This window comes from Cucurbita pepo, chromosome 1 (genome assembly GCF_057944985.1).
Source record: "Cucurbita pepo subsp. pepo isolate OVF chromosome 1, ASM5794498v1, whole genome shotgun sequence".
NCBI classification, from domain to species: Eukaryota; Viridiplantae; Streptophyta; class Magnoliopsida; order Cucurbitales; family Cucurbitaceae; genus Cucurbita; species Cucurbita pepo.
The window spans coordinates 1,304,251-1,326,661 of NC_141798.1; the positions used below are offsets into that span (position 1 = coordinate 1,304,251).

At 36.6% G+C, this 22,411-nt stretch overlaps 3 protein-coding genes and 1 pseudogene across 5 annotated transcripts; 2 read left to right on the forward strand and 2 right to left on the reverse strand.

The window, feature by feature from the left end:
• Positions 1–4,640: 4,640 nt before the first annotated feature.
• On the reverse strand, positions 4,641–6,765 carry LOC111778850 (large ribosomal subunit protein eL15z). Its single transcript, XM_023658838.2, has 4 exons — positions 6,635–6,765; positions 6,190–6,356; positions 5,257–5,454; positions 4,641–5,079 (listed from the first exon to the last, which is right to left on the reverse strand). The coding sequence occupies exons 1-4, from the start codon at positions 6,636–6,638 to the stop codon at positions 4,834–4,836; spliced, it is 615 nt and encodes a 204-aa protein (XP_023514606.1). The 5' UTR covers positions 6,639–6,765; the 3' UTR covers positions 4,641–4,833.
• A 1,340-nt stretch (positions 6,766–8,105) lies between these two features.
• On the reverse strand, positions 8,106–13,584 carry LOC111778842 (splicing factor-like protein 1). The gene is made up of 2 exons (XM_023658827.2): positions 10,998–13,584; positions 8,106–9,910 (listed from the first exon to the last, which is right to left on the reverse strand). Exon 1 carries the CDS (start codon positions 13,547–13,549, stop codon positions 11,036–11,038), a length of 2,514 nt encoding a protein of 837 aa, XP_023514595.2. The 5' UTR covers positions 13,550–13,584; the 3' UTR covers positions 8,106–9,910; positions 10,998–11,035.
• Positions 13,585–14,769: 1,185 nt separating this feature from the next.
• On the forward strand, positions 14,770–17,472 carry LOC111791344 (hexose carrier protein HEX6). 2 transcript variants are annotated; one of them, XM_023672636.2, is made up of 3 exons: positions 14,770–14,999; positions 15,200–15,522; positions 15,603–17,472. In XM_023672636.2, the coding sequence occupies exons 1-3, from the start codon at positions 14,867–14,869 to the stop codon at positions 16,665–16,667; spliced, it is 1,521 nt and encodes a 506-aa protein (XP_023528404.2). In that variant the 5' UTR covers positions 14,770–14,866; the 3' UTR covers positions 16,668–17,472. The 2 variants fall into 2 exon arrangements, with proteins under 2 accessions (XP_023528404.2, XP_023528413.2); XM_023672645.2 differs by having other exon boundaries at positions 14,858–14,999; positions 15,186–15,522.
• Positions 17,473–17,887: 415 nt separating this feature from the next.
• Positions 17,888–22,345, forward strand: LOC111802321 (putative Rho GTPase-activating protein At5g61530; annotated as a pseudogene). Its single transcript, XR_015422413.1, has 12 exons — positions 17,888–18,093; positions 18,735–18,845; positions 18,941–19,144; positions 19,231–19,290; positions 19,378–19,396; positions 19,522–19,620; positions 19,740–19,817; positions 19,909–20,106; positions 20,174–20,199; positions 20,595–20,665; positions 21,003–21,145; positions 21,855–22,345. The product of XR_015422413.1 is annotated as a putative Rho GTPase-activating protein At5g61530 (transcript).
• Positions 22,346–22,411: the final 66 nt, after the last annotated feature.

The following is a 22,411-nucleotide window of genomic DNA, read 5'->3' on the forward strand; positions in this document are numbered from 1 at the left end:
TGAGCATAACTCAATTTTTATAATCATGTACAAATTGGTGGTAGTCTACCTAATAAAAATCAACGAATATCTTTAAAATTTAATTCGATTCTTATAAATCAAAGAAATCTATCTATGTAAAATTCATTTACTATCTGTCGATCTTATCTTCGTCAAATAAAATCAAGTGACGTTTATCGTTAAAATTTGATAGGTCGAACGTGTTTCAAATGACAAAAATGCCCTTGTTCCCTTTTGTGCAAAAAGAATAGTGGGATGAAAGGGGTAAGACAAAGTGGGGAGGAATTTACCCCCACAAAAATCATCCCTCCATTGCTATAGTCTTCTCTTCTCCACCTCCTTTTTTAAGAACTCAATGAGAGAGTGATGAGAACAGAGCATGCCCTAGGCCCAGACCATTCAAATGGGCCTGTGGGGCCCAATTACTTTATTTTAAAAAAATGTGGTGAGGGCCCACCTCCCATTTTGTCTCCTTCATTCCCTTCGCTCCTAAAAAAGAAAGAGACAAGAAAAAAAGGATTTTTTTTTTTTTTTTTTTTTTCATTTGTTGTAGTTATTTGTCGTGGCAAGACATGTCTGGTCCCATAATGGCACGTGCATGGCACTGCCTGACAGTTGTGGGCCCCCACCAAGAAATCCAAATTTATCGCATCATTTCACGCTCCCACGCCACGCGTGATTTTCTCTCATTTTCCCCTTCTCCCTTAAAACTCAAATGGCTCCATTTTTTTTAAAAAAATTATTTTAAATTTTTATTGTGACAATTTTGCCCCTCTCATTTCACTTTCACGACATGTACTTAGAGATAGTAAGTGAGTTAAGTCAATTTGTTCTTGCGTCGTCTACGACCAAGCGACGTATGCTCGAGCCTCTGACCCCAGTTCAAGAAAAAAGTTTTAGAAAACTGGGACAGAGAGGTTTCGAAAGAGAATTTTGAAAGTAAGATTTGAGAGATTGAAATTGATATTATATGTGATGCAAGCAAAAAGACGACAACAACGACTTACAACATATAACTATCGGGTAGGGAGTCGTAACCTCCTCCAAACAAAATGAGAATTTTTCGCTCGTAGAATGCGAGAGTGCTTATTGCTCGAATTCTCAAACTATGACCCGTCGAAGAAAACCACCAGTTAGATTAGATTCGAATCATACGTTTAAACAGAAAATGAAGGAGAGAATGATGAGTATTTTTTTCAGTTAATAAATGAGATTGGAGACAGAGATTATATTCGCACAACCTAATACTCAAGAATTCTCTGTGCCCCTACCTCACAAAAAATAAATGAAAAATTTACAATATTAAAATAGGAGACAAGGACAGATAACTGGTAGACATCTATGTACCAGTTTCCTGCATCCAATGTTCAAAAAATTTAAAACTAATTAGGAATGGGCACGAGCAGTTTTTCCAGACAATAAAAAAATCTCGAGTATCCAAAACCATTTTTTTAAAACTATTATTTATTTATTTATTTTTCTATTATCTTATTTACCAAAAATTTATTTTTCTATTAATAATAAGGCATAGTTTTGATTGAATAACTTTAATTTATAAATGGAAATAATGATGTTAGCTTATAACAAACAAAATATAATTATTAGTACTTTAATTATGTTTTTTTTAAAAATAAATCTTTATGTCATTTAACTAATGAATGTGTCTAACACAAAAAGCCCCTCCAAACCAAAACAAAATATTTATAAAAATATTTCCAATATATATAAATTTTAATTTTATTGGGTCTAAAATAAATATTTTAATTAGTTAAATTAAATTCATAACATTAGTGTTTAAATTCATTTTAATAATTTAATATCATTAAAACATTTAACACATTTTTATTTTTTAATTTTTACATGAGACATTTATATTTACAATCATGCCATAGGGGGAAGCATGTGATTAAAGGGGTTAATTACATTGATTAGGGTTTGGGATTATTTAGTAAATCTTGGGAAGATTAAGTCAAGATTAAGGGACCCATAACATCATTATTGCAAATATTAATCAAATGGGCATCTCTACATATTTTGAGAAAGAAGGGGTTAAAATGGAAATTCAAATGATTTAGACCCTTCTTTGCAAAATTAGGGTGGGAAATATGCTCAAATTTTAATATTTTTGTCCTCGTTTGCAATTTTAGACAAATGTTTGGAAAAGTGATATTTGGAGTATAATAACGCGTGACGTAGATAGACATAATTTGAGTCCTTTTTCCTTCTCGTGAACCACAGGAGCACTGAGAGCCCTAGAGAGTGTTGGGTGGAAGTGACTTTTGTGGGTAGAGGTTAAAAAAACAATAATGAGTCATTTTTCCTTCTCACGAACCACGGGAGAGCTGGGAACTCAGGGGCGTTGTGTGCAAGTGACTTTTGTGGGTAGAAGTTAAAGAAAACAATGAGTCATTTTTCCTTCTCACGAACCACGGGAGAGCTGGGAGCCCAAAGGGCGTTGTGTGGAAGTAACTTTTGTGGGTAGAGGTTAAAAAAGAGGATTAATCTTTTTTTCCTTATCGTGAACTACTGGAGCACTGAGAGCCCATAAGGGGTTGAGTGGAAGTGACTTTCGTGGGTGGAGGTTAAAAAAAAAAGATGATTTTTTTTTTCTTCTTGCGAGCTACGGGAGTACCGAGAACACCGAGAGCGTTGGGTGGAAGTGACTTTTGTGAGTAAGAGGTTAAAAGTATTCAAAGAAGTATATTATGACCATTGTTTTTAATAAACAAAAGTTGCCTTGGAAGGATGTATTGTTCTTGAAATATTCTTAATTTGATTATTCTAAAATTTACATAAATTAATAGAAAATTTAACCTCTCATTAAAAAAGGTGAAGAATAAATCAATAGTTTTTTTTTACTAACCATTTGATTTTTTTAATGATGTTTTTTTTCTTCTCTAATTAGGCCTCTAATCATTAGATTAGATTAGTGTCTTGTTTTTATTTAGCACTCATTAGAAAAAAAATATGATTTTATTTTTTTTATTAGCACATAGTTAAAGCTGTGAAAATGAATTCAAATATTTGATGTGTATTTAAATTGGCATAATATAATTATTACTTAACAATATGATATTTCATCATTAAAAAAAAAAATATATATATATATATATATATATGTATATATATATATTTTTTTTTTCTTCCATATTCTCTCTCATTATTGAATTTTGATATCTATAAAACTGCCCTTGAAGCGTGTGAACGTTTAGCTACTAAAATTGTGAGATTGAAGGTTTGAAGGACTAAGCTTCATTTAGAATGCAACTCGGTTTTTCGTCTGAACAACCCTAATGTACGGAAAACAAAGAAGAAAGGCAAACAGGTTGTGAAGTAAAAAAAATCCAAAAAAAACCATACAAGCTCGCGTTTCTTATCTTACTACAGAAACCAAATTTATTTAAAACTACGAGCCAAACGTCCCTTGGAAGGCTAGAGGTGAATCAGGTTGGATGTTCATATTGATGCTTCATTCTCGAGTGGTTAGTACGTTAGACTCGTGATTTGGTATTTTGAAAAAAAAAACAAATATGATGTGCTTCTGGTAATGATGGATACTGCAATTTGAAGGTGAAAAATAGAGTGAAGCAAGGCTCAAAAACTGTCATCATTTCTGGTATAGAAGATGGAACATAGTTTATGGTGAAATTTGTTGCCCCTAAAGTCTACATCTTAATCATAAGTTCATTCACTTTTTTGTTTCCTTTTTCTCTCCATGCTTTCAAACCTTATAATTACCTCTCCAACACACAAAGCTATGGCATGTGGCCTTTCAATCATCACCTCAGCTCCTTTGCCCCTCATCTTCTACCTTCCTCTCTTATACGTGCTTGACTATTCATCGAGCTTTCATTGAGAAAAATGAAAGAATATCGAACGATACAACAGTACCTTTGTCCATCATCTTCTTCCCACTCGCTCTTATGTACAGACCGAGTTTTCCATGAAGGAATACAACACGACTTAGCTTTCAGTATTCATGTAGCTATGTCTTGAGAAGGGGCATAAACAATGTCATTCTAAAGGAAGGTAATTGAAGGTAATTTTCATATTTACTTACCGATGGAACTGCAGAAAGCAAAAGGGCATCCTTGTGACATGATTATGAGAAGAACATAGTAAAAAAAATGAAAGAAAACAGGGGGGAAACCAGCAGTTTATGTGTTATCAATGAGGAAGAAGCTTGTTTTTCAGTTGTCAACCACTACGACTTGTTAACAGATGAAAGTATTCCATTGGGAACTAGTGATATGGAAGGCTTTTAGAAAAGATATTGGGAAAAGAAAAGGAGAAAAAGTGCCTTTTTAGAGTGGCCGGCACACTGCCTTTTGTTAGTATTAGCTCAACAGTGCTACTTCACATGTCAACTACTAATAGAGAGATCCTCAATGAACAGAGGCTCTTATGAAAAACAATCAGCAGAATAAAGATTAAACAACCAAAGCTAACGCTTTGAGTTGATGATAAATTTCAATCTCCTGCAAAATGGCTGTTAACAAGAACAATTCTGAAGCTCAAGAAGTGATTTCTGGATGAGTTAGAATTCTCTAATGTTCTTGAATTCCCTAATCAGTAACAGACGACATCGGCATTTTTTTGGAGGAAAAACTTGGAGAGAAAATAAATGATGAACAAGAGTCTTGCAGTGAAAATAAGAACTCAAGTTTTCTCAAGAAAAGAACCAAAAATGCATCCGCTTGAAACACTAGAAAAACCCAGTTTCGCTAACAGTAAATTTAAACAAAAACTTGGAAGAACTGAAGTTTCTTTTTTGACAACCAAGCAATTGAGCAAAATACAAGGATGAGATGGAATCTAATGAGGTCGCTGAGATTAACGGTACCGGCGAAGAGAGAGCGTGTTGTTTCTTTTCCATGTAGCCCTTCGTGAAGGTCTTGCCTTGTGGTGACGATGACCCTTTCCACGAAGACCTCTGTACTTCTTCCCAGCGGATGTGAGACCACGAAGTTCCCTGTGCTTGTGAACAGGATTGCAGATCCAGTTTATTCTTGGATCATTGCGAACAGCATTGTGAGCCACATCAACCAAGATCACTTCGAAGTATTTGTATGTTGAATCCTGCAGTAATGAAGAGAAAATTATCAGAGAGATACTCCAGCAGACTGTTTTCGGGAAGGTTAAGAAGCAACTCTCCTAAACTTCAACTTGTTCGGTTCCATAAGAATAAATACAAGGAATAAGTGTATGTCAATGTCAAGTCCGTTTTATTTCATCTTAATAATAATCGCTTGTTACCTCATTAATCCAGTAGGAGTTGAGAACTCTAAGACCACCCAACTTACGGCCAGCACGTTCCTCGGCAACTGAACGCTTGCTGCGTTGGAACTTCAGCTGGGTAACACCCTGGTTTGTTGGCTTACCATATACAATACCCTTAGGAACAGGCCTCTTCCTTCCACCACGCCTCACACGTACACGGTATACAACATAACCCTACAAAATTGTTGCTAAAATAAGAAAATGCATAATAGTAGACAGATGAGAAAAAAATTGATTTCTAGTTTGTTGACAAATATGATGAAATGATTGCACTATGTCACTCATGAGGATTCAAATGGAGAGTATCCATGTTTTACATATTCTATATCTATGTTTTTACGTGTAAGAATAAATGCACATAAGTCGTTCTCTCCTCATGCAAAACAAATATCAGAACTACTTCTACTTTCTCGAGCAATTGCAAAGAAATCTTACTTTCCCCTTATTTCTACTTGAACCATTCATCAAACAGAAACTTTCCAAAGAGAAGAGTGGATACGATACAGTATTTTCTCAATGCAGTTCTAACATTGTTCTTTTCCTAGGGAACCAAATCGTTCCATCCAATTAACAGAAAAAAACATAGTGAAGCAACAATTTTATAACATTTATTTTTAATCAATGCGCACGATTTTTTTTAAAGAAAAGATCAAGAGTAATCCGTGTCAGGCATAAAGAAAAGCACAAGTGACGCATAAACCATAGAAGGGTCGAATGTGAATCACATTCAACTTCTACATGTAAACAAATTATGAAGAAATTAACTCAGGAAATGCGGACAGCAAAAGTAAACAAAACTCAATGTCTTATCTCATTACTTCTAAATTTTTAAAAGATGTCATGAAGTTCAAACCAAGAATCAATAATAAAGCAAGTATCAGAGAGTCAAAGGTGCAGAGATTCATGTACCTGTTTGGCCTTGTAGCCTAATCGACGAGCCTTATCCGGGCGAGTGGGATGCGTAACACGAACGATTGAAGGGTGCTGGCGATATTCCCAGCATCTCACTCTTTGCAAAAACCTCATCACATCGGACTGCTTTTTCCTCCATAGCTCAGATACGTACTTATAAGCACCTGATAAAACACCAAATCAATGTCGAACGCATAACCAGGACTCAAATAACGAACTTTCAAGAATAATTAAAAAAAAAAAACTAGAAAAACGAAAAAGAAACAAGGAAGTGATCTAGAAGCTTCACAAAACCTTCAGCAAAAACCAGTGACAACATACAAACCTGAATGAATTGTGCTAGAGAAAGAAAATGCAGGAAGTCATGAAATACATCTAGCGTAAAGTTACTTGGAAGTAAAGCAAAGATCAGATAACAATGAGATGATGCAGAGGTACATACCCATTTCTGCAGAGCTCGGCGGAGAAGACGAATGAGGTTAGAGAAAATTGAGGTATATAAGTCTGGTTCTCGAGCTAGGGTTTTTTCTTCGGGCAAGCGCAATATATTTGGCCTTTTTTACATTTCTGCCCCTTGTTTCCAGAATGGAAATATCAAACGGCGTCGTTTGGGCGCTTTTTAGATTTTACTGATTATTAATTAGGTTTAAAAAGTGTATTCTGAAAAAAAAAAAAATAATAAATAAATTAAGCAGCCTAAGGTTTCATATTTATTTAATTTTCTTGTCATTTAGTTTATGGAAAAGATATATATACCCACACTAAGGTTTCCTATTTTTATTTATTATTAAGTAATATATATATTTGTTGTTGTTAAATTGGAGTATTTTGAATTTAGTTTCTATTAGATTACTATTTTTGAATACTATTTTTGAATACTATTTTTGAAGTACTAAGTTTAGTTTATAAGATTCAATATACATTTAGTCCCAAAGCTTTAAAATAATACATGTTTCATGTTTCACAAAAACATAGTTATCGTAATTAAATGTTGACATGTCATTTGACAATCAGTTCTTGGGTGTCTTGCTCCTTTCAACCACACTAGCCTAAAAGGATTAAAATCGATTTTAAATGATCCGTTGTCGGGTGTATTTACCCCTTTTAGAACTGCTCACAACAAAACAAGAAGGCATTCAAAAATACCTCAAACAACCGTTCACAAGTTCTTGTCTAACCTAATCCCAAACGACCTTGAGCATTTAGAGTGTAGGTGTTCACACTTTTAACCTTAGGTAATGGAGCAATATTAGATACTTGGTGTCATCGTGGTTAAGTAATTTTTAAACTTGATCATTAATTTGCAAACCCTAATTTCATGACAGTTCGTTGATTAAAATAATTTCGGCAAAAAAACATGTTAATTTGTATTTTATAACAATAAGCTTAGTCAAAAACTTGAATATATATATTTCAAACATAACGATAAAACAATAGTTTCGCAAGGAAAACAGTTAGAAGCCTTGAAGAAACAACTCAAAGAAACACAAACAAGATCATTGCGCCAGCGACAACATTCAAACCCGAAAACTTCCATCGGAACAGGTAGGATCAATCAAAAAAAGCAACATAATAGCTCATTTCCAGTTAACTCTCATGGAAGTCCTAATAAAGTGACTTGTAAATGACTTGACTGGCTCATATGTACCTACCAACATTATCTCACAAACTAAACTCCATCCAACATTTGACATTGAATGAACGGTGATTCGTTTCGCATGTTAAAACATCTTTAAAAATTTACCATGAAGAGAGATGCCATATATGCCCATTTCAGATTTGAGGACAAAGGCCAGCAACAAATGGGAGTGAACGGCCCCCTCTGTCCCTACAATTTTTAGAAAGATAATGGCACTTCTGCCATAAAGATGCATCTGCATTAGTCAAGTTGCGTTAGTAAAGCAGGCCATAAATTGGGGGAGACTGTTTTAAATTATGGTCTATACATGTACAGTTTCAACTGCCTTACTGATATACCAAAGATCGGTCATGCAGGAAGTACGACATATGGAATATGCCTCCAAAAGTAACACTAAATAATACAACTCTTCCAGGCAAAATATTTTAAACACTCCCTCAAACACTACTACCACATCCTGCTCCTGCAATGAAACAGGCAATTGTAAATCAAGTTCTTCATCAGCAAGAATCCACGACCAATGGGGCAGACAGCAGGAACCACATAGTGGCACTTTTATCATCTAATACGATTGACCTTAAGAACTCACAATCATGTCAGCAAAGTCAAAAAATAGCTTACGAAAGAAGCCTAAACCCCTAGAGAGACATCCTTTCTTGTCTTGAAGATTTAAGCCATTATATTATATATGATGGCTATGAAGGACCATACAAAATGGAAATATGAGACCCATGTAAACGATGTGCAAAAGAAACAAAACAACCATACAAGCAAGCACAAGATGCTTTTAAGACCTTTTAGGAATGATGTTTTTCCTTAAACTCCCCTTGTTCCTCACTACCGTGACCATGACAACCAACAGGCAAAGCGAGATTTGAAACAAGTGAGCCACAAATAGCACATTCCATCCAATCTATAAAGTAGGGCACTCACTCGGTGCCTATTGGTCAGAAGCACAACAGCACATTCCACCAAATCTATAAGCGAGTTAAATCCATTGCTATAAAGAACCGGAAAGGTATAAGCTATTGAGCAAAACAATTGGATAATCTAACAAAAGCTTCCCTCACACAAGACGCATTATAACAGGCAGCCAACCAACCAACTCAATAACAACGTACAAATACTCCATGTTTTTCAAGTTTATTAGCTTAGGGTGACTACTGTCAATGAATAAAATAAAGGTTATTATTTAAAAATAATGATCAAGGTCTCATATGTCATCAGAAACCAAAGATGCTACCCCAAGCATGTAGAAAGTTGTCTTTTCTTTTTCCAACATCAGCAGAAAATTATCTAGCACTTTACCGGCAACAAGACAATAAAAAAAAACACACACACACACACACACACAATCAATAGATTTACAATATATAAATTGGATAGCCTGTGATTTAACAAGTCTGACATCTTTAACCTGCCATAAGAGAACTAGAAAAAGTCATCAGAATAGATTATAAACGTGAAGAAATTATTAAAAATGCTATAAATCAAGGTAGTTTTTCCACATACCACCAGGTGTCAAATCTGTAGGGCATGATCCGATGGAAGGCATGAAGAATACCACCACCACCATAATACTTAAATATTTAGAACCCTCAAAACAGAAAAGCATATTATGCTGAACAGAATCATGTTAGCCCAAGCAATCAACATACATCTAACAGAAGAAATGTTAAAGGAATTCTTCTTTGTACCACATAATTCACACGGAAACGGAGGGCACAATTACCTGATTGATCAAGTGATGGAAGGCATCAACGCCATAACAATAAAATATTACTTAGAATGTCAAAACAGGAAGCAATGATAAATAAATTGTTAGGATAAGCAACAAGTATGTATCAAGAAATATCATTACCTAAATCTGTGAAGTAGGTAATGAAGAAAGTAAAAATAATAATAGTAATAGACGAGCACAAATTAACTGGATCCTTCAATACAAGGCAGTGTGACAAGAACTTCTAGCCTGAATCTCTGCAAATGTCAAGACAGTACAGCAAGGTTAAAGAGGTGAGTCCCAAACTCCCAACAAAGTCATGGCAAGAGGTAAGTAATCAGCTCCAAGAAACATCAGTCCTGTCAAATTTTACATGATACCAGTGGAAGATTAATAACTGCAAGACTAATCAACAAGTATACTTCACAACAACAAAAAAGGTGTGGAGAAAACTACAAATTGTATTCAAAGAAAAGATGAGTGCATTGCAATTTCACACTCAATATCAACAACGTCTAAGAGGATGGTGGATTGTTTGGAGAAAAGAAAATGGCACACATAACCATATCACTCTCATATTCATCAACATGTTAGAGGATTGCAGATACAGAAAAGAAAACAGTACAATAATCTATTTTATCTTGTCGGTGATGAAAAGAGAAGAAAAGAAAGTAAACGTTCTTCTGTTAAAAGACTAAATATATAGTTTAGTCCTTAATATTGGGGTCTTCAACTAATTTGGTCTCTTATCTTTTAAGAGTTTCAACTTAAAGCCATATATAGGTTTTTAAAATTAAGACGTCACAAAACATAAAAATTAATCAATTGAGATGAAAATACCATAAATTTTAATCTTATAAAATAGGCATAACTCACCCTTAAAATGAAAAATATTAAGGCAGATCTAAATATTGAAATGCCTTTTTATATGGCTTAGAAATAAATATTCCAAAAATTCTATACAATTCTAGATACCCTTCATAAGTGTGACTGTGTAACCATACATTAAAAAACTAAGAAAATGAAAACAATAGCCAACTAGTTGGGAGCACTCTGTGTCTTAGAATTAACTACTTTAAAACAAATAAATCAAAGATTTTTTTTTTTAATTTTTGGATAAAAAACAGAGTGTCAAGAAACAAAACAATAGTCTACTCCTACAGCAGTATGATCCTTCCATATCCAGGGCTACAGAGATAACTCGATCCTGTTTGGCTGTTCAAAAATCAAGACTAATCATACTGAAGGGAGAAACATATAAAAATTGATTAGTAAAAAATGGTTAGGAATACAAAAATGGTTACGAATTAAATGACCATGAAAAAAACCCAATAACGTTAGTTTCAACAAATGATTCTTTTTCATCAAGGGTTCAAAACTGGAAATGACCCCATTTCACAGAAGTTTACCCAGGGTTTAAAATGACAATAAAGAATCTCAACATACCTCCTCCAAAATCGAAGCATGCTAAATCAGAACTAGAATCATTTCATATCTGCCATGAACTTTTCATACTCAGCATCTGCACCTGATACTGTATTCCCTGCAGAAGGCATAGGAGGAGGTAATGGAGGATTTGTAGACCAAGGAACATTCCCGCTGGGTGGTTGAGGCTGATCCGTATTTGATGTAGACATGGGTAGTGGATGAGTAGAAGCTGCACTATAATAAGGTGGGTAACCGTATGAAGAAGGCGGGTAAGAGGGTTGAGCAGTTGGTGGCATCGAATATAAAGTGCTCCCGTATGCAGTAGTTGGCTGACTAGTAGGGTTTTCAGATGGCAATCCTGGCGGAAAACTCTGTTGTGCTTCACCCGAAGACACTGGTTGAGATGGAGCACCAGGGGGCGCTGTCTGGACTTGAGAATACTGGACGCCATAAGGAGGCATGGCCTGACCCTGAACTGGCGGATAGATGTTAGAACCTGGAGGTGGAGGGGGATAAGAAGCATATGGAGAAGGAACTGGGGGACCCCATGGAACTGGAGTTCCTGCATAATTTGAAGGTGGAGGAACATTCCCAAGAGGACCACCCGGCATGAACTGCTGAGATGGATAGACACCAACAGGCTGGCTTGAAACTGGATAAGTGGGCACAGCCGATGCTGGTGGGCAAGGAGGTACAGTAGGCTGCGGTGGCTTCCCAGCAACTCGAACAGCAATTGTTCGGCCCTCTAGTCGATAACCATTCATGCTGGCAATTGCATTATTTGCCATCTGAACATCAGAATACTTAACAAATCCATAACCTTTGCTCAATCCAGAAACCCGATCCTTAATAACCTTAGCCATCACAATATCACCAAATGTTGAAAATAATCTAATCAAACCATCATCATCAAAAGTTGGAGGCAAATAGCCTATATACAAGTTTGTATCGTCATATTCCTTAGCAGGTTTCACACCGTTTGCACCAACGCCAGCTTGTGAAGCATTGCTGGCGCTTGTTGTATTGTTAGCCCAAGGAGGATTGTTTCCTGAAGTGCCCGAACCTATTGCCAGTGTAGGGGTCTGCTTGGTTGCTGATTCTGGAATCGTGCCTCCCAACTCTGCCAAGAAATTCTGATATTCATCATCCATCTTTTTCCCAGTCGTTCCCTTCACTGGGCAATCAATTGTCGGATGCCCACCATCGCCACATATTTTACAAAGTACGTCACTCTTAAATGTTGAAGTCCGCGAGGGGCATGCATATTGACGGTGCCCGGCCTCGCCACACAACCTACAGAATTCTTCATCCCTTATGGTTCCATTCAAGGCAGCAAGTTCCCTAAGCTGCTGCCTCTTATGCTCATTCAAGACCTCGTCAACAGGTTGTAAGAGTTTCTCTACCATCTCCGCCGCAGCCTCTAGTGATTCCTGCGTTTCAGCCTCAACTAGAACATGCAAATCCTCGTTCTCAGCCGGATCATGCTTTAGGTCCCTCTTTTGTTGCAATCTACCTTCTTTTACAGACCCTTTGCCCCTAATTACAATTTTTGCGCCAGTTTGCTTCTCCATCCTCTTCTGTGTATTCCCTCTAGGACCAATAATCAGCCCAATAAAATTGTAACCTGGGTATTCCTTCATCGGTATATAAAGCTTCTTCTGAAGCTTCGGGGGCCTGTAATCAGCTGGGGGCTTAAATGCAGGATTCTTCTTAATTATCTGAGAAATTATCTCTTGTCTCTCTGTGTTCAATTTTTCTCGAGCACGATACTCCCTAGTATTGATTCTTATTCCCATATTGTCATATATTGGCTCCGGGGAAGGCGAACGAGCACCTTCAGACCGATCATCCAGAGGCATACCAGATTGCAACATTCTACTGATCTCAAGAAGCCTACTATTCAAAGCTTGAATTTCAGGGTCGAACTCAATACCTCCCATAAAATCAGGAAGTTGAATTACCGGCTTGGGCTCATCATCAGCCCAGCGAGACTTCCTCTTCCGCGTACCGCTCCCAGATTCACCACCACTCTGGTCATTACTCTCGGGCTGAGGGTCCCATCGGCTCCGACGTCGGCGCCTACTCGTGGTCTCCTCTTCGCCACCGGAGAAGTCCTTGTCGGTGCCACTATGAGTGTTCGTAAATCCATTCTCCGACAGCAGCGGCCTCTGAATCTCCACCTTCGGCACATTATTGGCACCGATATGAACACCATCGGCCGCTTGGTTGTCAGCATATCCATTCCCAGAACTAAACCCCGGATTCTCACCATGAGAAATCGAGGAGTTTCGACCTTGGAAATCCTGAGCTTCTTGTCCCGAAAATAAGGAGGAGTTGTGATAATCGGAAGTGGGCGGGATAGAAGAGTCACGATCGTGGTCTTCGAAATTTTCGGGAGTAGAATAATCAGGAGGATAAGGAACTAGGGTTTCGATGGCGGAATTAGGGTTAGGGTTTGAGTTGAGAGAGTCCATGTGGAGTCCTTGAAGAGGGAGAAAGAGATCGATGCGAGGAACAAAGAAATCGACCGTTCCGCTGTTTGCAAAAGGAGAACCTGAACGCTTAATCATACGTTTCGATAGGGTACGGTCTTTCTGGCACTCCCAAGCCCGCCGCTTACAAATAAATAATAATAATAATAATAATAATAATAATAACTAAGTAAATTTATTGAATTGATAAAAATACCTTATCAACTTTTATCTTTTTTTTTTTAAATATACTTATCTTTTGGATAATCACTTTAAATTTTTTTAAAAAATTAAAATATATTTTTACGATTATTTTAAACATAAAATCAACCAACAACCAATTCTCGATAATCCTTCGCACTACGCTCTCTCTTGCCCCCTTATCCTAAATGCTATTATCGGTGTGCTTGGACTGTTACAGTTGTTATCATAGCTAGACACTGAGCAATGTATAAACGAGGATGATGGATCTCTCAAGAAGGTGGATTGTAAGATCTTACATCGGTTTGAGAGAAGAACGGAACATTCCTTACAAGGGTGTTGAAACTTCTTCCTAGTAGACACGTTTTTAAATTGTGAGGCTGACAATAATACGTAACGAGTCACAACGGACAATTAGTATGTTTGGGTTGTTACAATAGTATTAGAGTTAGACCATTGTGCCAGCGAGGACGCTAGCCCAAGAGAAGTGGATAATGAGATCTCAAATCAGGAATGAAACAAAAATAACTTAATGAGATTTCAAATCAGGAATGAAACAAAAATAACATAATGAGATCTCAAATCAGGAATGAAACAAAAATAACATTTTTTTATAAAAGTGTAAAACCTCTCTATGCATTTTATAATCATGAGGCTGACGAATAAAATTAACTTTACTATCATTTTTACCAGCACACAAGTTTTAAAGCCATAAGAGAAAGTTGGAAAGAAAAGCCAAAGAAAACATTATCTGGGCTGCAGCTATGGATCTGTGCACTATAAAATATGCATTGGTTGTCTTTCCCTATATATATATTTTTTGAATATTTTATAAAATATAAAGGATAGGTCAGAACCAGATATATATTGTTGTCTTTTTCTATAATTTTTTTTTTTTTGAATATTTTATAAAATATAAAAGGTCGGTCACAACGAGATATATAATTCCATCCCTGATTTAACTGATGGAGTCCTCAAATTAAATTCGAATAAAAATATTAAAGTTTAAGTTTATCGCCCAAATTTCAAAGCAACTCTATGATTTTTCAAATGAATTAAATATGATAGTATTTCATTGACTAATGTGACACTAAACTACATAATTTAATGTTGATCTTTGAAAATACGAGTCAATAGAGTTTGCTAAAAGCTTATCATCATCTTCTTCATCAATCTCTCGTCCTCTAAAGAAACAGTAGCAACCAAGATCTATCAATGGCTATTGCAGGGTTTGTGAAGGTCACAGGACAGGATGATTATAAGGGCCAATTGACGTTATTTCTGCTACTTTCTTGTATGGTGGCTGCCGTGGGAGGCCTCATTTTCGGCTACCACATTGGAATTTCAGGTATCTATTGTATCATGATCAATATATGTTCTGTTTGGAATTATTGATCCCTACGATTATGTATTCCTTACTTATAAATTTAGGATCATCCCCTCCTAACAATCTCCACAAATCAGATTTGTAAAATACATTTCCACAAATTTCTTCCAAGTTCTCACAAGTTTTGTGTGTGAATGATGAACAAAGCTACTGTTGTGAAGGTGGAGTAACATCAATGGAGCCATTTCTGAACAAATTTTTCGCGGAAGTGAACAGAAAGATGAAAGAAGATGGAGAAATAAGCAACTACTGCAAATTCGATAGCCAACTCTTGACCTCCTTCACGTCTTCCCTCTACATTGCCGGCCTTGTTTTCACCTTCTTTGCTTCCTCCGTCACCAGATCCTTCGGAAGAAAGCCTTCCATTCTCGCCGGCGGGGTAGCCTTTCTCGTCGGTGCCGCCCTGGGCGGAGCGGCCGCCAATGTATACATGCTTCTACTTGGCCGGATACTGCTCGGAATCGGCCTTGGATTCACTAATCAGGTTTTGTTCTAATCGCCTTCGGTTTCGGGTTTCGTAACCCTAATTGAGAAATTATTGGAATTATGATGATTTTTCTTTAGGCGATTCCTCTGTATCTCTCGGAAATGGCACCGCACAATTACAGGGGAGCAATCAACAATGGCTTCCAACTCTGCGTTGGAATCGGCGTACTTTCGGCTAATCTCGTCAATTTCGGAACCGAGAAGCTCAAGAACAGCTCCAGTTGGCGAATCTCCTTAGCTTTGGCTGGGGTTCCGGCGTCGCTATTAACCTTAGGTTCGATTTTCTTACCTGAAACTCCAAACAGCCTGATTCAACGCAGCGATGAACATCAAAAAGCGAAGAAAATGCTGCAACGGATCCGTGGAACAGACGACGTCGACGCGGAATTCGAAGATCTCGTGAAGGCGAATGCAACATCAAAGGCAATGAAGAAACCGTTCGCGAAAATTACTCAACGAAAGTACAGACCTCAACTTGTGATGGCCATAGCCATACAGTTCTTCCAACAAGTAACTGGTATCAATGTCATTTCATTCTACGCGCCAATTCTTTTTAGAACTGTTGGATTAGATGAAAGTGGTTCACTGTTGTCGGCAGTCGTGGTTGGGGTTGTGGGCACTACAGCGACCTTAATTTCAATGCTTCTAGTAGACAAGCTTGGGCGAAGAGCTTTGTTCACAATTGGCGGAGTTCAAATGTTTGTTTCGCAGATAGTAATTGGAAGCATAATGGCTGCTCAACTGGGTGATCATGGCGGGCTGAGCACAGGGTATGCGTATCTTGTTCTTGTTTTGATATGCATATATGTTGCTGGGTTTGCGTGGTCTTGGGGTCCTCTTGGTTGGTTGGTTCCGAGTGAGATTTTTCAGCTGGAGATTAGATCAGCTGGGCAGAGCATTACAGTGGCTGCAAATTTTCTCTTCACTTTCGCCATAGCTCAGAGCTTTCTCTTTATGCTTTGTCGCTTGAAAAGTGGCACTTTCTTCTTCTTTGGTGGATGGGTTTTGATTATGACTTCCTTTGTGTTGCTTTTCTTGCCGGAGACTAAGTATATTCCCATTGAACAGATGGATAGGGTTTGGATGGAGCATTGGTTTTGGAAGAGAATTGTCGTGGAACCGGGACAAGAGTCGAGAGTATAAGGAACAGATGACCACTCGACATAAAATTGTTATAAGTCTTCACGACTACTCCAATTGTTGTGGAACCGGGACAAGAGTTGAGAGTATAACAAACGGATGATCACTCGACATACAATTGTTATAAGTCTTCAAGACTACTCCAATTGTTGTGGAACCGAGACAAGAGTCGAGAGTATAAGGAACGGATGACCACTCAACATAAAATTGTTACAAGTCTTCACGACTACTCCAATTATTGTGGAACCCAGACAAGAGTCGAGAGCATAAGGAACGGATGACCACTCAACATAAAATTGTTACAAGTCTTCACGACTACTCCAATTGTTGTAGGACCCGGACAAGAGTCGAGAGTATAAAAAACGGATGACCACTCGACATAAAATTATTATAAGTCTTCATGACTACTCCAATTGTTGTGGAACCCAGACAAGAGTCGAGAGTATAAGGAACGGATGACCACTCAACACATAAAATTGTCATAAGTCTTCACGACTATTAGTTCATTCATACATCTCTCTTTTAATCGGGTCATGATCACTATCATTCAAATGTGGTTTTCATCAATTAATACATAACGACATCTATTTAATCTACAGAGACCCACCCGAGTGGAAAATGGAGGGAGTGCAGAGATATTATCTCCGTGAGTTAAATGGGAATAGGGACGAATACTTGTCCTCGCCCCACCCAAGTCCCTACCCATCTCAATTTTTATAAATGAATATAAATATATCTATATCTATATATGGATGGTGTGAATATTAATTTTTTTTTAACATTATATTATAATTTTGCTAATTAAATATTATTTAATTGATGTTTTATATTTTTAAAAAAATTGTCCTTAGTGTGTGTGATGGTATAAAATAATAATAAATTTATATAATTTTATAAGTTAAGTAGAATTTCATAAATATTCTATATAATAAGATTAAAAAAATTAATTTTCTTTTACGCAAAAATAAATACTATAGAATATAAATTGCAATTTATTTTCTAGTTAATTTTTTAAATATGGTAATGGGTTATATTTTTCGAATTAATATATTAAAAGAATGGAATTATTACTTCAACGGTAAAAGTCGGAAACCCAACTCACCAACTGTTTCTTAAAACCCTCTAGATATTGTTGTAGTCGTTCCACGTGGCGGAATTCTATTTGCCTAATCACATCACAACCGTCCGATTTATTATTTGAGTTTGCACACTCGGTGAAATTTAATTTAATTTAATTTATTTTTTTGGAGGGAGTCTTGGCCTTTGAGGGACCTCATGATCTTCAGCTTCTGCAAGCTGAGCGCGGTTTTTTTGGCTTTTCGGAATCGTGGGTACTTAAGTACAATTTTCTTCTTCGGTTTTCTCGGCCAAGTTCTTGTGCGATTCTAGGGATTTTCCTGCTTTGTTGGTACTCGATTACGACTGCGAGGTAGAATTCTTTACTGGTAGAAATTTCTTTATGTTTGATCAATGTAAACAGTTGTGATTGATTATCGTTAGTTTTCTTTTCTCGAGCTCGTGGATTTTTTTTAATGTTATTTCTCTTTATTCTGCCACTCTCTGATTTTTGTTCTTAATTCAAAATTCTGTTGTCGGGAAATTTAGCAGAGAATTCGACTTTGAAATAATTTTGTGATGTTATTTGGACGATCTTGTGCGGTAGTCGATTTTTATGTTTATGGTTGAGTTGTGTTTCACTGACAGTGGATGGTTCCTAGATTTTTGCATCGGATATGACTAGCTTGTTTGTTTTATCAATTTTACTGGGATGAGGAAAGAAGTGAAATGTTTAAAGAGTTCTAGTGGATGACTTTATTAGTTTTTTCACTAATTTTTACTAGGAAAGGATAGAAAATGAAATATAATTGAGAGTATTGAGACAGTTGATGATAGTGTTTAGTTGAGAATGAACTGAATTATAGTAATTAAGTTTTTAGTCATGGATGTCAGATTCCTTATCGTTCGGGGTTTCTTTTGAACTGAATTTAATAGTGTAAGGGAAAGTATGAATCGGTGCATCATTTGATGAGGTGCTATTATTTTGAACGTCGATGTATTGTTCTGCAACAGGCATAATCAATACACAAATTTAAACTGACGCTGGTTTCAAAGTTGGTCCAATGCCTTCTGTTAATACTTCAGAGTGGAAGGAGAAGGCTGGTGGTTTCTTTTCTTCATCAGGTACTCTTTTCAGTACTTAAATGAATATGATTTTGTTGTTTGCTCTCCTGCATTTCTACTTCTCATGTTTTCTATCCTATAATGATATATTGCAGGAGTAAAGCTGAAACAAGCTGGACAATCAGCTGGAACTTTCGTTGGGGGAGTTGCAAAGGATGCAAAAGGAAATGCTGTTGATGTGGTTGAACGAGTTGGTTCTGTAGTCAAGGGCGGATTGGCTACTACTGGCACATTCTTGAGAAAAGGCATGTCAGAGACAAAGGAGAAAGTTGTCGTGGGGAAAGATTAAAGTTGAAGAGGTCATTTTGGCGAAACTTTTCTTTTCCATTTTTATGTTACATGAAATGATATTTCCTTTCATATTCGACTTGTGTATATTTCTTAGTTTGTAAAAAAGACTGCACAAAAGTACAATACAACTTTGACAGTTGAACGAAGGCAGAAGGTAATCTTCATCCTATACAGTTGACAATTTGCCTCTCTTCGCATATTATACCCGTGATCTAACTCATGTTTGTTTACAATTATGCAGGAGGTTGCCAGTACTGATGGTAAGTTTCTGAATTTTGTCCATTTAGTTTATTTAATGTTATCGAGTAATTTACACGTTTGAGCTCTCTGCAAACTTTTCTTGCATGGGTCTGTATTAATTTTTTATTTTGATATGAATCTCTAGTATTTGGAGTTCCAATTGAGGTAACCGTACAAAGACAACAGTCAAGCAGGGTCATTCCACATATTTTGGTCAGATGTGCTGAATATCTCGACTCGTCAGGTACCGGATTTCAAAATTACTTCCATACATGAACGCGTTTATACATGTTTTTTTTTTGCATGTGACGAAAATTCCATCGAACATTTGCCTTGCTTATCCTTTATTTTTTTTTTTTTTAGGGCTAAACTCACCATGGCTATTTAAGTCTGACGGAGATAAAAGGGTTCTTCAGCAGTTGGTGTCAATGTATAATCAAGGTAAAGGAAGTAGTTTATGCGGTTAAGTTTTGTCTTTTGTGATCTACTTTCAATAACTTCACAATGTGTGTCGGTTGCATACATTTTTCAGATGCCAATGCCCCAGTACCTGAAGGTACAAATCCAGTTGATATAGCAGCTCTAGCTAAATGTTACCTGGCCAGTTTTCCTGAGCCACTAGTCACACTTAAGCTTTACAATGAGATCAGGGGTGCACGTACAAGACCTTAGAGTTTATGACTGCACTATTTCTCCGCATTAGCCAAACAGCACTGCTTTATAAGGCAGGGTCTCTATCTCTCTCTCTGTGCATGCATACATGTTCGTTCATTTCTGTTGCATTCTTGTTTATATAGGACTGTTTATGAATTTGAGCTGGCATGTAAGAATATATTATGTTTACTGGTCCTCAACAAGGCTGGTGCTCTCTCTTGTGTGCATGCTTACACATAGATCTTTTTTTTTGTTTATTTAGGTCCATTTATGAGTTTAAGTTGGCTTGTAAGAACACATTTATGCAGTTTTTTAACTAACTTTATGTGATGACCTCTGCTTTAATACAAACTTCAAACCTTGAAAAAGTCACTTGGTATGCATTTATCAGAGGTTGTCTTGAATTAACCATCGTCATAAAGGATTATTTTATATGCTACTTGATATCGAAGCACTACATACATTTTAGATAGAGAAGCTTGCGTGCAAGGCTGCAAATTTTTACATGTTCGAAAATAACTTATTAGTGCAACATCATGATGACCCATATATTTATGTGTTCAGATATTTCAGAACCTATATCTCATAATCTTTCTCGTGATCAACATGATATACTGTCATGCGTAGCCAATGATGTATGCCTTTGATGGTTTGGGTATTTTGGCTATTATTTTGCCTGAGACGATTTATGGATGTCTCTTCAGGGTTCTATGCACAAATTTCTAAAGCAAAGCACGTGCTGTCCAGGACACTCTAATTGTAGCTGATACGATTTTTTTATTTTTTTTTATTTTTTATATTGCTAAATCTTTTCTGATGTGTAATTGCTAATTTTCTGCATTGAAAATTTGACCTTTCTTGCCTAACTTTTGGAGTCATCATTCTTCTCATATACTCAAACGTAAATAGTCCATTCATGTTCTTTGTTGTGTTGCTAATGTCTGTATTCCTTCAATAGATGGATGCTCGTAGGAGATGACTCCTATAATAATGTGGCAAAACGGACAGGCGGCCAGAATTCTATCGGGAATATTGGGATTATCATTCTAAAAATTCTTCTGCAAAGTCCTCGAATAATACATCACCTACTTACAGTGCATGGGACATGCTTTCAGGTAACTTGGCCAATCCTTGATATTTGATTGTTTGCTATGTGCTTTATAATTGGAAATAACTCTAGATTTTTCCTCTTTTGGAGTGGACATTTCAGTCGCATGCTTTGGAATGAGAATGATGGTGATGAGTTATATTATCCATTTAATATTGATTGACAATCTGAAGTGTGTGAAAAGACCTACCACCTTTTTATGCTGATAATTCTATCTATTTAATAAAATTTATTATGACTACTGTCTTAGATGTTCAACTGAGGAAATGTGAAAGGTATTAAGTAGTGAGGTTTGGGCATATTCCAACCTTTACCCTGCACTTTAGTAGCTTTGAGTAGTTTACTGTATGTGGGCTTGCTGTTAATTCTTTGTTTAGGTAGTGCACTGTTTTTAGTAGTTAGTGGTTAATTAGAAGCTCTTATAAAGAATACGATGCTCTGTCTTTGCTACCCCTACTTTTAATTCATATAATAAAGCTCTCTTTGAACATTCTTGCGGCGAATCTTTAGGCTGCATCTGTATAAGAAGTGAGTAGGGACATTTTGAACCGTTTAGCCTTTAATGTCCTGTTCATTAAGCTATTATTCATGGTGCAGCATTGAAAACTCAACACATATATTGTTAAGAAGGAAAATAGTTGTGCAAAATTATCCTCGATTGTCCTTTCGATGGTCCCCCTGGATTAATTTTCACTATTTTTGTTTTTGTGCTTCAGAAGAGAGTGATGATACAGATGCTTCCTCACACATTCCTTTGGATGATGCCTTGCTAGTTGACTATAGTGCCATCGAGGTCATTCAGTGCCTCATAGAACATCATAAGGAAATTTTTACTAATGCCAATTAAACAATTTGGAGATAAATCAGCAGCAGTTATTTCCTCGGGCGACCTTTATTCTTGGATGAATTTTGATACAAGTCTATCTCTAGCGACAGGTCTATATCTGAGAGTTATTTTCTTAGTTCGATTGGCCTGGTTGGTTAATTAAACTTAAAATTTGTTCGGATGTGAACAGCTAGCACAGTGAAAGAAACTACAGTGTGATGCATAAAATGGAGCGCGTTTAGTTGTAATAACCTTCCAGGATTTACTTCTGTTTCAAGTTATTGATCTGAAGTTAGATATCTGTTGTACATACAACTAATACTGCTGTTATATTTAGCGTGTGAATAATAATTCTATTTACAATGTCAGTTGGACATACAACTTAAACTTTGTTCTTCTTCACATAATATTTGGGCCACCCTTAACTAGTGCATTAGTGTTAGTTTG

Coding starts and splice junctions, on each gene's coding strand:
- LOC111778842 (XM_023658827.2), bottom strand. CDS start 13,549: ATGATTAAGCGTTCAGGTTCTCCTTTTGCAAACAGCGGAACGGTCGAT.
- LOC111791344 (XM_023672636.2), top strand. CDS start 14,867: ATGGCTATTGCAGGGTTTGTGAAGGTCACAGGACAGGATGATTATAAG. Junction 15,000..15,199: donor CTACCACATTGGAATTTCAG/GTATCTATTGTA, acceptor ACTGTTGTGAAG/GTGGAGTAACATCAATGGAG. Junction 15,523..15,602: donor GCCTTGGATTCACTAATCAG/GTTTTGTTCTAA, acceptor ATTTTTCTTTAG/GCGATTCCTCTGTATCTCTC.
- LOC111778850 (XM_023658838.2), bottom strand. Junction 5,455..6,189: donor TAGGCTACAAGGCCAAACAG/GTACATGAATCT, acceptor ACAATTTTGTAG/GGTTATGTTGTATACCGTGT. Junction 5,080..5,256: donor ACTCCTACTGGATTAATGAG/GTAACAAGCGAT, acceptor TCATTACTGCAG/GATTCAACATACAAATACTT.